We start from the raw sequence: 16,439 nt of genomic DNA, 5'->3' as shown, positions 1-16,439 counted from the left end.
ATACACACAGACCACATAAAAGTTAATGAATTTTTTTTTTATCAACACATTATAAATACAAAATCCTTCAAGCGTCATTATAGTACAAAACCTGAGCTCAACTGTTTAAAAACAATAAAAGAACATAGAGGATAATCATACACAAGGCAAACTGTCACACTAGTGAGTTTAGTTGATGTCATAACAGGGTGTAGTGATATATATTGTTCTATGAAGTAGTTGCCTATATGTGAATATATACACAGAAGCTCATATCTTGTACATTATTTCATATTTTTCACTTGAACTATCAGTTACCATAGAATCCAGAAGCGACTACTGGAGTACAAAAGTGACTGTGTTTTTGTTTTTCTTAGTCTGTAGAGACAGTATGCTTGCCTATGCATTAACTGTACACTTGCCTATGATATTTAAGTTTGATCTGTCATAGCATGTCTAGAGTATGTTACATAAGAATGATGAATCCATGTGTAATCTCTACTGTCTTGATAAGTTCCTTTCCTGAGGATGGCTCACCCCTCACAGTTCTGGGTGACTTTAACCTCCCTACGTCTGCCTTTGACTCATTTCTCTCTGCCTCCTTCTTTCCACTCCTTTCCTCTTTTGACCTCACCCTCTCACCGTCCCCCCCTATTCACAAGGCAGGCAATACGCTTGACCTCATCTTTACTAGATGCTGTTCTTCTACTAATCTCACTGCAACTCCCCTCCAAGTCTCCGACCACTACTTTGTATCCTTTTCTCTCTCGCTCTCCTCCAACACTACTCACTCTGCCCATACTCAGATGGTAATGTGCCGTCGCAACCTTCGCTCTCTCTCTCTCCCGCTACTCTCTCCTCTTCCATCCTATCATCTCTTCCCTCTGCTAAATCCTTCTCCCTCCGATCTCCTGATTCTGCCTCCTCAACCCTCCTCTCCTCCCTTTCTGCATCTTTTGACTCTCTATGTCCCCTATCCTCCCGGCCGGCTCGGTCCTCCCCTCCTGCTCCGTGGCTTGACGACTCATTGCGAGCTCACAGAAGAGGGCTCCGGGCAGCCGAGCGGAAATGGAAAACTAGACTCCCTGCGGACCTGTCATCTTTTCACTCCCTCCTCTCTACATTCTCTTCCTCTGTTTCCGCTGCTAAAGCCACTTTCTACCACTCTAAATTTCAAGCCTCTGCCTCTAACCCTAGGAAGCTCTTTGCCACCTTCTCCTCCCTGCTGAATCCTCCTCATCCTCCCCCTCCCTCCTCCCTCTCTGTGGATGACTTCGTCAACCATTTTGAAAAGAAGGTTGACGACATCCGATCCTCATTTATTAAGTCAAATGACACCGCTGGTCCTGCTCACACTGCCCTACCCTATGCTTTGACTTCTTTCTCCCCTCTCTCTCCAGATGAAATCTTGCGACTTGTGACGGCCGGCCGCCCAACAACCTGCCCGCTTGACCCTATCCCCTCCTCTCTTCTCCAGACCATTTCCGGAGACCTTCTCCCTTATCTCACCTCGCTCATCCACTCATCCTTGACCGCTGGCCATGTCCCATCCGTCTTCAAGAGAGCGAGAGTTGCACCCCTCCTCAAAAAACCTACATTCGATCCCTCCGATGTCAACAACTACAGACTAGTATCCCTTCTTTATTTTCTCTCCAAAACTCTTGAGCGTGCCGTCTCTAGCCAACTCTCCTGCTATCTCTCTCAGAATGACCTTCTTGATCCAAACCAGTCAGGTTTCAAGACTGGTCATTCAACTGAGACTACTCTTCTCTGTGTCACGGAGGCTCTCCGCACTGCTAAAGCTAACTCTCTCTCCTCTGCTCTTATCCTTCTAGACCTATCCGCTGCCTTTGATACTGTGAATCATCAGATCCTCCTCTCCACCCTCTCCGAGTTGGGCATCTCCGGAGCGGCTCACTCTTGGATTGCGTCCTATCTGACAAGTCGCTCCTACCAGGTGGCGTGGCGAGAATCTGTCTCCGCACCACGTGCTCTCACCACTGGTGTCCCCCAGGGCTCAGTTCTAGGCCCTCTCCTATTCTCTCTATACACCAAGTCACTTGGCTCTGTCATATCCTCACATGGTCTCTCCTATCATTGCTACGCAGACGACACACAATTAATTTTCTCCTTTCCCCCTTCTGATAACCAGGTGGCGAATCGCATCTCTGCATGTCTGGCAGACATATCAGTGTGGATGTCGGATCACCACCTCAAGCTGAACCTCGGCAAGACGGAGCTACTCTTCCTCCCGGGGAAGGATTGCCCGCTCCATGATCTCGCCATCACGGTTGACAACTCCTTTGTGTCCTCCTCCCAGAGTGCAAAGAACCTTGGCGTGACCCTGGACAACACCCTGTCGTTCTCCGCTAACATCAAAGCGGTGACCCGATCCTGCAGGTTCATGCTCTACAACATTCGCAGAGTACGACCCTATTTTACACAGAAAGCGGCACAGGTCCTAATCCAGGCACTTGTCATCTCCCGTCTGGATTACTGTAACTCGCTGTTGGCTGGGCTCCCTGCCTGTGCCATTAAACCCCTACAACTTATCCAGAACGCTGCAGCCTGTCTGGTGTTCGACCTTCCCAAGTTATCTCATGTCACCCCACTCCTCCGCACACTCCACTGGCTTCCAGTTGAGGCTCGCATCTACTACAAGACCATGGTGCTTGCCTACGGAGCTGTGAGGGGAACGGCACCTCCTTACCTTCAGGCTCTGATCAGACCCTACACCTAAACGAGGGCACTACGTTCATCCACCTCTGGCCTGCTAGCCCCCCTACCTCTACGGAAGCACAGTTCCCGCTCAGCCCAGTCAAAGCTATTTGCTGCTCTGGCACCCCAATAGTGGAACAAGCTCCCCCACGACGCCAGGACAGCGGAGTCACTGACCACCTTCCGGAGACACTTGAAACCCTACCTCTTTAAGGAATACCTGTAATAGTATAATGTAATCCTTCTACCCCCCCCCCCCCCCCAAAAAAAAAAAAAAAAAAAAAAAAGTGGTTGTCCCACTGGCTATCATAAGTTGAATGACCCAATTTGTAAGTCGCTCTGGATAAGAGCGTCTGCTAAATGATGTAAATGTAAATGTAAATGTTTCAGCAGGTGTGGGTCAGGATCAGGAATGGTCCACTACTTGGTGAGGAAGGGTAGTAGTAGTGGTGGGACCAGTGCCATTGCTACTAGTTTTGTCTTTCCCTTTCATGAAGAAGGTTAGTAGCTCCCCCTTCCCCTTGACAAAGATGGGGCCTCTCCTGACGAAGCGGAATCCGTACTCCTTTAGGATGTCATAGCAGTCCTCCACCACCTGGGGGCAGCACATCATAGGGTAATGACAGATAAAAATGGGACATTATAGGGCGTAGAATGAAAAGTGTCTATCAAGATAAAAGAGAGGAGAAGATTGGAAAAGACTGAGGGGGAAAAGTGAGGAAGGTAGTAGACAGGTGAGGAAATGTGAGAATGTGTGTTACCTGGATGTTGCCCATCACCCCAGTAGACTCCATTCTGCTGGCTACGTTGACTGTGTTGCCCCAGATGTCATAATGAGGTTTACGAGCACCGATCACTCCAGCCAACACCGAGCCCTTATTCAGACCTAAGAGGAAGAGATGTCAATCAAACACACACACACACACACACACACACACACACACACTTACCGATGCGTAGCATGAAGTTGTTGAAGGACTGATCGTTGAGTTTGTTGAGAGTGACCTTCATGGCCAGAGCAAAGTCTGCCAGGTCAGCTAAGTGCTGCCAACGTTCTAATAATGACTGTTCCTCTATCTGTAGGGGAGCAATAGAGCCTTCATCATGATCATCATCACAATCATCATCGTCATCATCATCAACACCATTAGTCATGCTGATATGCATTGAGCTTGATGCTGTATTCTGTGTTGTCAGTTGCTGTGGTTACCGGGCGGTTGCAGTATCCGTTGGTGTTGCTCTCGGGTGTGACTCCAGACGCAGCCATGTAGGTGCTTCCTATGGTCTTAATCTTAGTGATGAAGCGGAACTCATTCCTGTCCAACAGCTGGCAGGGGCAGAGCAAGGAAATTAATTATTCTGTTACTGTACTAAAAGACTCACACACAACACACACACACGCACACACGCACACACGCACACACGCACACACGCACACACGCACACACACACACACACACACACACACACACACACACACACACACACACACACACACACACACACACACACACACACACACACACACACACACACACACACACACACACACACACACACACACACACACACACACACAGTTTAGATGACTCACACTGTCGAAGTCAGAGATGATCTCATTGAGGATCCTCAGACACTCTATGCCCCCGTTGTTGATGCCCTCCTCTGTGTAGAAGTCTGAGAAGTTGGGGATGGAGGCAAACATCACTCCTATCTCATCATATGACTGGCTGTACAGCTCCTACAGAGGAGAAACAAAATTGATGGGTAAGAAAAACATCCATACATTTACAATTTCCTGTATCTTTTTATGCCCTTTCTTTGAGAGTCTCTCTCCCTTCTTTGTATTTTAATCGTCCCTCTCTCTATTCCCCCTTCCCTCTCTCACCTCGTCTCTCTTCTTAGAACCCAGGAAGTGTTTGGCGACATGTTCAGGCAACATGTTGGTGACCAGCGCTTCATTCCAGCGCCTCATCTCAAACACCTTCTCCTTCTGGTCATGCACCTCAATCTTCCACAGGAAAAGCTTCCGTGACTGCCTCTCCACCTAGGAAAAAGAGGAGGGTGGAGTGAAAGAAAGAGAGAGAGAGAGTGTTTTAAGCAAGCTCATACAGACTAGTGCTGTCAGGGGAATCAGTAACAACATCAAGTCTTTCTCAGTTTGTATTATTTCAGAGTTAGAGGCTGATGCTCATTGAGGTCTGACTCAATTTGAATCGGAGGTGTGATTGTGAGAATGTTCTGGAGGAGGTAACTCACATGTCTGGCAAAGTAGTAGAAGCAGATCATCATGATAATGATCATCACTGTCATCAGGTACTTGGAAGGGACTATAGACATCCTGAAGACGAGAGAGGGAGAGAGAACATATTGAGTATCCACAGCTTTCCACTTTACCTGCCAATGTAACTACCATGTAAGTACATGTTTTTAGCACCACTTGAGGGATTATAGTTCCTCACCTGTAGCTGGTGAATCGTATGAAGTCATACAGGTCGTAGATGTCCCTCCAGCTGTAGATGTTGACGGCGCCCGTTACCACGATGACCAGCAGCATGAGCCCCAGCTTGACCAGGTGGCTCACCTGCACCAGCATGGTGGTCGCCACAAGCGAAAGCACCGCCATGTAGCTGTAGTGTTTGGGGTTTTCTGCGCAACCCCCGTCGCCTAGCGACTCTGGGTTGAGGCCAGCACTGGTGTTGAGGAGCAGGAATGGAGGCTGGACACAGCTCAGCTACAATGTCAGGAGGGGTTGGGGTTACGTCAGAGAAATGTTCTATCGATAAATTAAGGCAATATTCCAGTGATGGCATGCACTAAAGCTCCCCTAATGCTATGTTAACATATAATGTTACAAAAACGTCAGTGTAACATTTAAACAAAAACAAACTAAAGCAATATTTTAACTCAAGCATAATTTGGCCAACATTGCAATAACAGTGGCCCCATATTCTCTATGCTCCACACTCCACTAGACATCTCTGCACCACTGATCTTTCCTCTCTTGACATTTGGGAGCCCTGTTCCTGCCTAACAGAAAAAGCAGTAAAGTGTGGAACAGGCTGTCCCTGTGGGGCCTTCCAAATGAGCGAGCAGGCAGTGAGACAGACAGCTAACTCTCCGTAATGGACCCCTATGGGGATAGGTAGGTTTTGACTAGGTGGTATAAGAAATCTGTATATAATGACGAGATGCTCATGTCTCCGCCCTAACAATGGGAGTCGTTGTCCCAAAGGCGGGAAGGCAGGCGACAAGCTTAAGTCCAAAATAAGCCCATAGAAACGCATTGGGCTTATTTTGGACAGATTTTGGTGAGAAGGAAACCTGTCGCTTTGCCGCTTCCTCTCTGGTGGTATACAGCTGCGACTGAAAGTGATTTTTTGTAGCAGGTTAGGAGAACTTACGCAGCAGGTTAGGACAATTAACATAGCTGGTTAAGGTTAGGAAAAGGGTTAGGGATAGGGTTAGCTAAAATGCTCTCCTAACCAGCTACAAAAAATCACTTCCGGTCGTAGCTGTACTCCATCTCGTCACAACCGGATAGGTACTCAAACACATGCAGTTTAGAAGTCACTGAAGAGTATGATAGCTACAAGGTAAGAACACACACAAGCTGAGAAAATAGGCTCACCATATCGGCAATCTCGGCCATGGTTAAAACAAAGATAGCTGCCATGGCCCAGGTGTTCCGTGCCCAACGGGTTCGATCGATCCACATCGAGAACGACACAAGCCTCTTCGAGAACATCTTTTACACAGACACACACAAACATGATTATAATCACCATCATCACCGCCATCATCATCACCACCTCCATCATTATCATCAGAGGAGGAGGAGACTCACACGAGGGAAGACGGCAGCCATGGAGCAGATAGTGAGAATGAGCAACAACACCTCTCCAATCGCCAGGGTCACATAGTTCACTACCAGCCTGTCAAACAGAGCCACACATACTAGCAGGGTCATGTGTTTAGCATGTGGTATGTTACATTTTGCAAGTTGTATGTTGCATGTTATATGTTGTAGTACAGTATATTGAATGTTTTGTGTTGAATATAATGTGTGAACTCACATTGGGTCTATGAGGACCTCCATGCCTGCAGTGAAAAAGAGGACCAGGCAGCTGCAGCAGAAAGCTACACCACTCTGTCTTTCCTTCTCTGCAGAGTAACGACCCTCCAACTCCCCATCCACAAACTGCAGGGACACAGGGTTGGTCCGACGCTCCCTCGCACTGATGGAAAGAGAGAGAGATAGAAAGAGTGAGAGATAAAAAGAGAGATTATATGGATGAGTATATACTTTTCCCTCTTTGCTTTGTCCCCCCATCCTATTCTCTCTTTCCCTTTCTCCTCCTCCTCTTACGTCTCTTCGTCCTCTCTCTCTAGCAGTTCCAGGTGCAGTAGTCTGTTCAGCTCCTGTTCACTCTCCCTGGCATCCACTTTCTTTTTTATCTGATGCTGAGGGCTCGTCACCTAGGCAACACAGGTCAGAGTTCATGGATAGGCTCGTAGTGAAATTCATACAATTAGTCAAATCTAATCAAGTTAGGGGTTAGGTGTACTTGTGTTTTTGCTTCCTGTTTGCGCTCTGTGGGTGTGGCCCGGACCGAACCGATGCTCCCATTGGTCTCTGTGGTGTTAATCAACTGGGGAGAGTTTCCATTCTGAAAAATGAGGAGTGGGGAGAGACAGAGAGAGAGGAATATAAAACATTTAATTTACAGAACCAGGTCAGACTGAGAGAGAGGAATATTAAACATTTAATTTACAGAACCAGGCCAGACAGAGAGAGGTCATCCCTTACCACCCCGTTGAGTCCATTGACCTGGGTGGTTTCCTTGGAGAACAGCACCAGGTAGGTATCTATGCCTTTCTCCAGCAGGTACTCACACCTCTCCCCTCCGTTCCCCGGCTCCAGGTCAAACTCTCCGTGCAGACACTCCATGGTGCTCTGGGAGATGTGGACACGCCTGGAGAACACGCACACACACAGACACACACTGCCTATGTAACCTCTTGGCACCGTAAGTGACACTCAGAGACATTGCTAGTGACCTCTCCCTGGCCAATGGTCTTACTGTACGTTTCTTACCCAGGTATCCCTCCTGACTCCATCTTGTTGGCCACAGTGACATCAGTGGACCAGACATCAAACTGCCACCTCCTCTGTCCCAGCACCCCTCCCAGCACAGTGCCTGTGTGCACCCCCACACGCATGTCAACCTCTGTCTTAGTCTTCTCACGCACATACCTGAGGTTGGAAGGAAAAGGGGTCAATTCAATTCAGTTTTTGTAAATGTTATCTTTTTCTAAATTATACACCCCTCAAGCTCACTCTTCCACCCTCTTCTCCCACCTATCCTACCCTTCTTCTCCCCCCCCCTTCCTCCTCCTTTTCCTTCCTCTCCTCCTTCCCCTCGCTTACGAGATGGCCTCCACCATGGCCAGGCCCATCATGATGGAGCAGGCTGCGTGGTCGTCACGGTAATCAGGCAGGCCACAGATACAGTAGTAACAGTCTCCCAGGATCTTGATACGCAGCTGATGGTGTTGCTGTATGGAGGGAGGGAGGGTGGAGATAGAGAGAGAGTAGAGAGAGGAGAGGAGAGACAATGACAGACATGATATGAATGTCAGTATGTTATGAGTTGTGTGTGTTTGTGAGAGAAATAAACAGTGTATTTTAAAGACAGCAGAGGTTTCCTTAAAGAAGACATAGGTGAGTCGGATGAATGTGAAAGACACCTAAGATAACGTATTGTTGTGAGAGATAAGGAGCGAACAACACAAGGAGACAGAAACACGACCATGAAGAAACAAAGCAAGGTATAGAGCAGGGTCTCCAACTGGCGGCCCGCAGGCCAAATTTGGCCAGTGGGTGTTTTTATTTGGCCCCCCAAGTTTTCTGAGCAAAGAAAATTAATTACTTTTTTATAATAATTGTATTGTTGGACATAAAAGACTGTACAAACACCAGGAAATCTACTCCAAGTGATTTTAATTTAGGAAATCTGTTCCCAAGTATTCCCTATAGAGAAGACACGTGATCGTACACAAATGTAATAATTTGAATTGATTATGGTTTAGTCAAATATTAAATCTGTTTGGACTTCTTACGGTCAATTTTCAATTTACAAATTATTTGTAATTATGCTCCGGCTCCCCGACCATCCGCTCAAGAAAAAATTGGACCGTGGCTGAATCTACAGTGCCTTTGGAAAGTATTCAGACCCCTTTAGTTTTTCCACATTTTGTTACGTTAAAGCCTTATTCTAAAATTGATCAAATAAAAAACAATCCTCAGCAATCTACACACAATACCCCATAATGACAAAGTGAAAACAGGCTTTTTTTTTGCAAATTAATAAAAAATTAAAAACAGAAATACCTTATTTACATAAGTATTCAGAGCCTTTGCTATGAGACACAAAATTGAGGTCAGATGAATCCTGTTTCCATTGATCATCCTTGAGATGTTTCTACAACTTGATTGGAGTCCACCTGTGGTATATTCAATTGATTGGACATGATTTGGAAAGGCACACACCCGTCTATATAAGGTCCCACAGTTGACAGTGCATGTCAGAGCAAAAACCAAGCCATGAGGTCGATGGAATTGTTCGTAGCGCTCCGAGACAGGATTGTGTCGAGGCACAGATCTGGGGAAGGGTACCAACAAATGTCTGCAGCATTGAAGGTCCCCAAGAACACAGCGGCCTCCATAATATTTAAATGGAAGAAGTTTGGAATCACCAAGACTCTTCCTAGAGCTGGCCGCCCGGCCAAACTGAGCAATCGGGGGAGAAGGGGCCTTGGTCAGGGAGGTGACCAAGAACCCGATGGTCACTCTGACAGAGCTCTAGAGTTCCTCTGTGGAGATGGGAGAACCTTCCAGAAGGCCAACCATCTCTGCAGCACTCCACCAATCAGGCCTTTATGGTAGAGTGGCCAGATGGAAGCCACTCCTCAGTAAAAGGCACATGACAGCCCGCTTGGAGTTTGCCAAAAGGCACCTAAAGACTCTCAGACCATGAGAAAGAAGATTCTCTGGTCTGATGAAACCAAGATTGAACTCTTTGGCCTGAATGCCAAGAGTCACGTTTGGAGGAAACCTGGCACCATCCCTAAGGTGAAGCATGGTGGTAGCAGTTGTGGGGATGTTTTTCAGCGGCAGGGACTGGAAGACTAGTCAATATCGAGGGAAAGATGAACGGAGCAAAGTACTGAGAGATCCTTGATGAAAACCTGCACCAGAGCGTTCAGGACCTCAGACTGGGGCGAAGGTTCACCTTCAAACAGGACAACGACCCTAAGCACACAGCCAAGACAACGCAGGAGGGGCTTTGGGACAAGTATCTGAATGTCCTTGAGTGGCCCAGCCAAAGCCCGGACTTGAACCCGATTGAACACCTCTGGAGGGGCCTTGAAAATAGCTGTGCAGCAATGCTCCCCATCCAACCTCACAGAGCTTGAGAGGATCTGCAGAGAATAATGGGAGAAACTCCCCAAACACAGGTATGCCTAGCTTGTAGCATCATACCCAAGAAGACTCGAGGCTGTAATCACTGCCCAAGGTGATTCAGCAAAGTACTGAGTAAAGGGTCTGAATACTTATGTCATTTATTTTTATATTTAATGAATTTGCAAAAAATTCTAAAACCCTGTTTTTTCTTTGTCATTATGGGGTATTGTGTGTAGATTGATGAGGGGAAAAAACTATTTATTAAATTTTAGAATAAGGTTGTAACCTAACAAAATGTGGAAAAAGTCAAGGGGTCTGAATACTTTCCGAAGGCACTGTAGTTGATGATCCCTGGTATAGAGAGAGACTCACAGCAGCTAGCTTGTCAAAGCGGGCGAACAGTTCGTTGAGCAACTTGACCAGCTCCTGTGCACTACACAATGAGGAGAGCTGGGTAAAACCCACTATATCAGCAAATAGGATACTGTAAGAGAGGGAGAGAGAGGGGGAGAGAAAGGGGGAGGCCGAGAAAACAAAATTGCTTAATAGGTTCACTCAATATCCATGTGTTGGAGTACAGATTATTGTCATGAGTATTTCTGAACAATAGCACATCTTCACATTGGCATTACGTTATATTAACATTGTCGAACCTGACGTTCTCATGGCGGTACATGTACATGGTGTTGAACTGCTGCTGCTGTACTTCGTTCTGGTTAGCCTGTTTCTTCATGCCCTCCAGCATCTCTTCTGCTATGTGTTTGGGCAAGATGGACAGCAACAACTCCTCCTGCACACACAGAGACAGAGACAGACGTGTGTGTGCCTGCGCACTTTGCGTACTGCATGTGTGAGACAGGAGTATAATTTCTGTGAGCATCCTCTCAGGGCTGCGTCGTCATGGCAATGTGAAGCAGTCAGATGTGTTCTGATTGGCTGGATGCACCCGTCTCCCAGAAGCCTACACTGCCTCTTTGGCACTCTGGGAATTCTGTCTTTCTAACTTATCTCTTTCTCTCTCCCTCTGTCTCGCTCTCTCTCTCTCTCTCTCCAGGGCCCATACTGTTTGCTCTACAAATAGTAGCAGTTAGGGAAAAGCATAACAGAGGATAGAGGATGGAAAGGACTCAATAATAATTGGCTCATCAGCTGCAGTGAATTAGGGTCGACTCAGTTAATTTGACAGTAATGACAGAGGGGATTGTGTGAGGGGACAGGAGATGGAGGAGAGAGAAGTGGGAGATGACAGAGAATGGAAAGGAGAAAAGGGAGAGAGGAAAAGGCAAGAGAAGAAAGAAAGAGGGAAGTGATGGAAAGAGAGAGGAAAGAGACATTAGCCCTGGTCCCACACCTCTGCATACCTCAGAATGTATGTGACCAACTTAAAGCATCCAACTGTTGCACCTCCCTAACAATGCCTCTACTGTAAAGATAACAACAGTCTGTCTAATTAGCCCATTAGCCCAGAGCCAGAGACAACACACTGTAATTAGAGCAGTGCTGGGTTATCCAGCACACTGCTAACAGCCAGATTGACAGCACACTGTTAACAGCTAGAGTTGACAGCACACTGTTAACAGCTAGAGTTGACAGCACACTGCTAACAGCTAGAGGTGACAGCACACTGCTAACAGCTAGAGTTGACCGCACACTGTTAACAGCTAGAGTTGACAGCACACTGCTAACAACTAGAGTTGACAGCACACTGCTAACAACTAGAGGTGACAGCACACTGCTAACAGCTAGAGGTAACAGCACACCGGTAACAGCTAGAGGTGACAGCACACTGTTAACAGCTAGAGGTGACAGCACACCGGTAACAGGGCACTCGGGCATCAGGGCACACACATACACACAAACACAAGGATGCAGATGCCCACACACACACACACACACACACACACACCTACCTGCTGGGTGCTCTGCTCCTCCAGGGTGAGTTTGACCTCCAGGGACTGGCGCGCCTCCAGGAAGGCCGTTCGGTACTTCCTGTCGGCCATGTAGTATGATATCACGCCCACGGTGACCACACACAGGTACAACACCCAGTTAGCCAGGAGCTGGGGGAGAGGGGCAAATGGGGGAAGGGATGAACATATCAACATGCTGCTGAAAACTAAGTCCTGACTGACTGAGGTTGTGAGGGGTGCAGTGGGAGCGTTGCGTTCCTAAGTGACAACTCTCACTGAGTACAGTGAGCAGGTTCAACAACAATCTTCCAAAATTACACTCAGCTCGAAGGGTGTCCCACAGGTCCCTGCACAGCTGGCTTGCATAACCTGGCACACAAAGGCAACTTAATGGTGATTAGCTGAGTTTGGAGTGTGTGTGATGTTTCAGGTCTTCTCACCTGTGTCATTCCCTATCTCACCTGCCAGTGTTCCCCTGTCCTCTTTCCCACACAGCAAATTGTCCAGTGTTGATTTTTCAGTGTAACATTTCTAGTGTTGATTCAGGAGTTAGATCAAATTAAATTAAATTGTATTTGTCACATGCTTCGGAAACAACAGTTGTAGGCCAACAGTGAAATGCTTACTTACGGGCCCTTCCCAACAATGCAGAGAAATAAATAAATAATAGAAAAATAGAAAAATAATAACACAAGGAATAAATACACAATGAGTAACGAGTCGATGTGCAGGGGTACAAGGTAGGGATAAAGTGACTAGGCAACAGGATAGATAATAAACAGTAACAGCAGCGCATGTGATGAGTCAAAAATAGTTTGATGCAGTTAGTCCGGGTAGCTATTGGTTAACTATTTAACTATTTAGCAGTCTTATGGCTTGGGGGTTGAAGCTGTTCAGGGTCCTGTTGCAAGAGTGAAATTAACACTCAGTGGTGTAAAAGACCCTCAGTGTTCTTTTTTAGGATTATTTTTAATATCTGTGTTTTTGATTGATTAATCTTACGCTACACAAAGATAAATAACATACATTTTCCTAAACTAATCCAATCAGTTAGTTAGATTTATTGCACCCATTACTGAATTGTTCCAGTTTGAATGGTTTAGGTAGTCTTCTTATCAACTTCCCTAACCCTGACAGTCATTCTGAATGCAGGTTGCGGGTGAATAAAAATTCCAACTGTTGGATATCCTAACACTGGCTGGATTCCAATAGGTATTACACATCACTTTGCAAGCCAGCATAATGTGACTTGCAGGCCTGATGTGGCCTGTAAACCAGGTGTTTCCAAACACCACTGTGTTAGGATGAAACTAGGCCATCAATGTAAGTCTTAATCGTATAAGTATTGTATTGTCATTGATGGCATAATGATGGTGAAAGCCACATACCTTTAAAATGAAATGAAAGAATGCAATAACCATGTCTCTGTCACTAACAAATACAGTCATGGGTAGTAACTCTACAATTCACTCAAAAAGAAAAGGCATCCTGGGAAATATTAGGCTATACACCATATAGTGTTAAAACAACACCCCAAAATGATTTACTCTAACACTACAGGTGTTAAGTTTGTACACTGAGAAAGTGTAACAGCGTCAGCACTAAGCAATGTAAGTCAATTTTACTCTAAATCAAGTGTTATGTTTTACACTGTAGGTGTTGCATTTTACTCTACAGTAGAGTTATGAAAACACCACAATCAAGTTCATTGTAACACTTTAAGAGTTGAATGTGGAACACTGCAATAGAGTTACATCTTTAACACTTTCAAAAGTGTTATTTTAACACCAGTTCAGTGGGACTCATATGTTCACTGAGAATAGTGTAAATGTATCACTTTCCTAATTAAATGTACACCATTGATTTAGCTGTGCACTCACCTATCCCCTCACTCATACCATCACCCCTTCCCTTTTTGCCCACCTTTGTTTTCACCCACCCCATTCCAATCTCTGCCCACATCCACCTCTCCTTTACCTGTCTGAGCAGTATGGTTCCATGCAGGCTGTCCTGGTGCCTTTGGGCGATGGTGATCCCCAGCACCAGGGTGTGGATCCCACAGGACAGAGCTGTGAGCAGCAGGAGAGGGACCAGGGTCAGGGGCAGCGTCAGGAAGCAAGAGAAGCTGAAGAAGGCCTGCCAGCCCGCTGTGTCACTGGCGTGGGGGGAAAGCTGGTAGTTCAGCCCCAGGTAGCACAGCACGTGCACGGCTATCATCAGCCAGAGTATGTATGGTATCGCACCGCTCACAACAGGCGCCGCGGGGAGCTTGCGCAGCCGGCACAGCGTGTAGAGTACAATATCCGCAGCAAGGCCAACTGCCGCGACCACGACCATTGTACGTTTGTCCGTCGTGTACACCACTGCGCACATGACGATGACATAGCAGTTGAAAAGCGCTGCAAACACCACCAGCACCAGAAGAGTCTCCTGTCGCTGCCGTCGGAAGTAGACCTGGTAGAGCCGCTCGAGAGACTCGGGCGCAAAGGTGAGGCGCATGATGCGCGGCAGGCACACGCAGCAGCCGGAGTTGCGCACGGTCACCTCGTGCGTACGACCTGCCCCGTGCCCGTTGTCCGACGCGACTGTGGCCGAACATTCTCCAGAATCCTCTGCAGACTGCTCCGTGTCCGTGTAAACCCGGTTTAGAGACATATTGGCTCCAAAGTAAGAGTTCCAGTCTCAGTGAAGGTAATCCGTAATCCTACTTTTCTCCAAAACGCACTGGATCCTTGAGTACGCAGGCAGACAGGGTGTTTTTTGCTTCAGAGATTCAGTGAGATGTCACGACTGGCAAACCCTGTCATTGCTTTACAGGGGAATTAATGACATGATGCCATAGCCTAACCACAGTAGGCTAACTAAAAGTGTCTCCAGTGAATCGCATCAGACCGTCATTTCAACGACAAGAGAAACGCAATATATGCATAGCCGGCAAGATTATGACAACATGTTTTACTTGGATAAATATATTTGTTAATACAAGTCTGTGGAGTTATATTTCGTAAAGGTGGGTTTAAAGCCCTAGTGCTCCAGGTCCACCATATCTAGAGAAGACTTGGTCTGACTAACACCACCAAGTTTGACATGACCTCCCCTTACCGCTATGAAAAAATATGTCCATGTTTTCCGATTCACCATTATGTCAGCTCTGAAAAATAATAACATTTGCGATGCTTGAAAATGTCTCCCTCGCCTACCAGATCACACAGTCACTATCTCTGCGCCACTGTCCTCCACCGTTTCCATGGCAAACCTTGCAAAAGAGCAGCATGCAATACAATCATATTGGTTTTCCTTTTATAAAGACTGATACTCGGTGATCTCAAGAAGACATCATAACTTGTTTCTTGTCTTGATTCACTTTGCCTTGGATGGATAACAACCGATAGTTATCCAATTACGCATAACACTGACACATCATATCCTACACTACAGTATGAAAACAAAATATGAGAATACTTTGAAATGTGTAAAATACACAATATCATTATTCATTTATTCTAAAGTAGGCGAAAGTAATCTAAAAGCATTAGACAAATTCATTTGAAATTGATAAAATGCAATATAATCAATATTATCTAAAACAATTACAATCTTAGTGCAAATGTGGTATTTAAAGACTTGGCAACAGGTTTGTTTAAAAAACTCAAATAGTTGTGACAACTGTCATCACCTAAAATGCCCTAATTAGTCAGGTTTGAGGTAAATATCCAACAGATTCCATAAGTACTCACGAATGGTTTTAGATCAAGGATGGCAAAACATTGTCAATTGCATCATTGCTTTTAATCCTCTTGGAGTCAGAAGGATTCTTTAAACTGTTTTCTTTCCAGCAAACAGACCAATCTCTCTCGCTCTCCCTCTCTCTTTCTCTCTTCCCTCCCCCCTCTCTCCCTGATGTTGCTAACGCAGTTGAAACCAAACTAACTACCGGATTGTTATTGTGTCTTGGGGGAGGAATGGAGGATGGAGTAGGGAGGTAGGGAATGGAGAGAAGATGGAAGGGAGGGTGGTAGTTCTCATACTTCCCTAACTAAACCCACAATAAGCAAGTTATGAATCCTACATCCTCATAATGACCATAATCATAATCATAGACAAAGGATACACACCTTGACTTATCCTTCATGTTGATTATGATTTATAGGTCATTAACTGGCCATGGTCAGCAAATAATGTCAGTGCACTCTGTAAAGTCTCAGTAAAGTACAAATAGGTGTACAAACACGCACGTGCGCACGCACACACACACACAGACAGACACACACACAGAGAATCAACAGTCTGCTGCTGTAAGCCACTGTCTCAGTCTCCCAGTCCACATGTAGTTTTTCCTAGTACCGCTGCCACCAGTACTCCCA

General features: G+C 46.1%; 1 protein-coding gene across 1 annotated transcript; it reads right to left on the bottom strand.

The window, feature by feature from the left end:
- Positions 1-3,082: 3,082 nt before the first annotated feature.
- LOC121548712 (adenylate cyclase type 3-like) lies at positions 3,083-14,730 on the bottom strand. The gene is given in 20 exon segments (XM_045210047.1): positions 3,083-3,292; positions 3,459-3,583; positions 3,648-3,774; positions 3,908-4,024; positions 4,292-4,438; positions 4,586-4,744; positions 4,957-5,088; positions 5,135-5,431; positions 6,329-6,445; positions 6,545-6,632; positions 6,774-6,935; positions 7,067-7,176; positions 7,266-7,367; positions 7,508-7,673; positions 7,796-7,954; positions 8,129-8,256; positions 10,538-10,649; positions 10,819-10,955; positions 12,076-12,225; positions 14,053-14,730. Coding segments are annotated over 20 exon segments (3,402 nt in total). The 3' UTR covers positions 3,083-3,103.
- Between the last annotated feature and the right edge of the window lie 1,709 nt (positions 14,731-16,439).

Source organism: Coregonus clupeaformis, chromosome 33 (genome assembly GCF_020615455.1).
Source record: "Coregonus clupeaformis isolate EN_2021a chromosome 33, ASM2061545v1, whole genome shotgun sequence".
Classification (NCBI taxonomy): domain Eukaryota; kingdom Metazoa; phylum Chordata; class Actinopteri; order Salmoniformes; family Salmonidae; genus Coregonus; species Coregonus clupeaformis.
The sequence above is the reverse complement of the archived record's forward strand: the minus strand, read 5'-3'. Positions and strand labels throughout refer to the sequence as shown.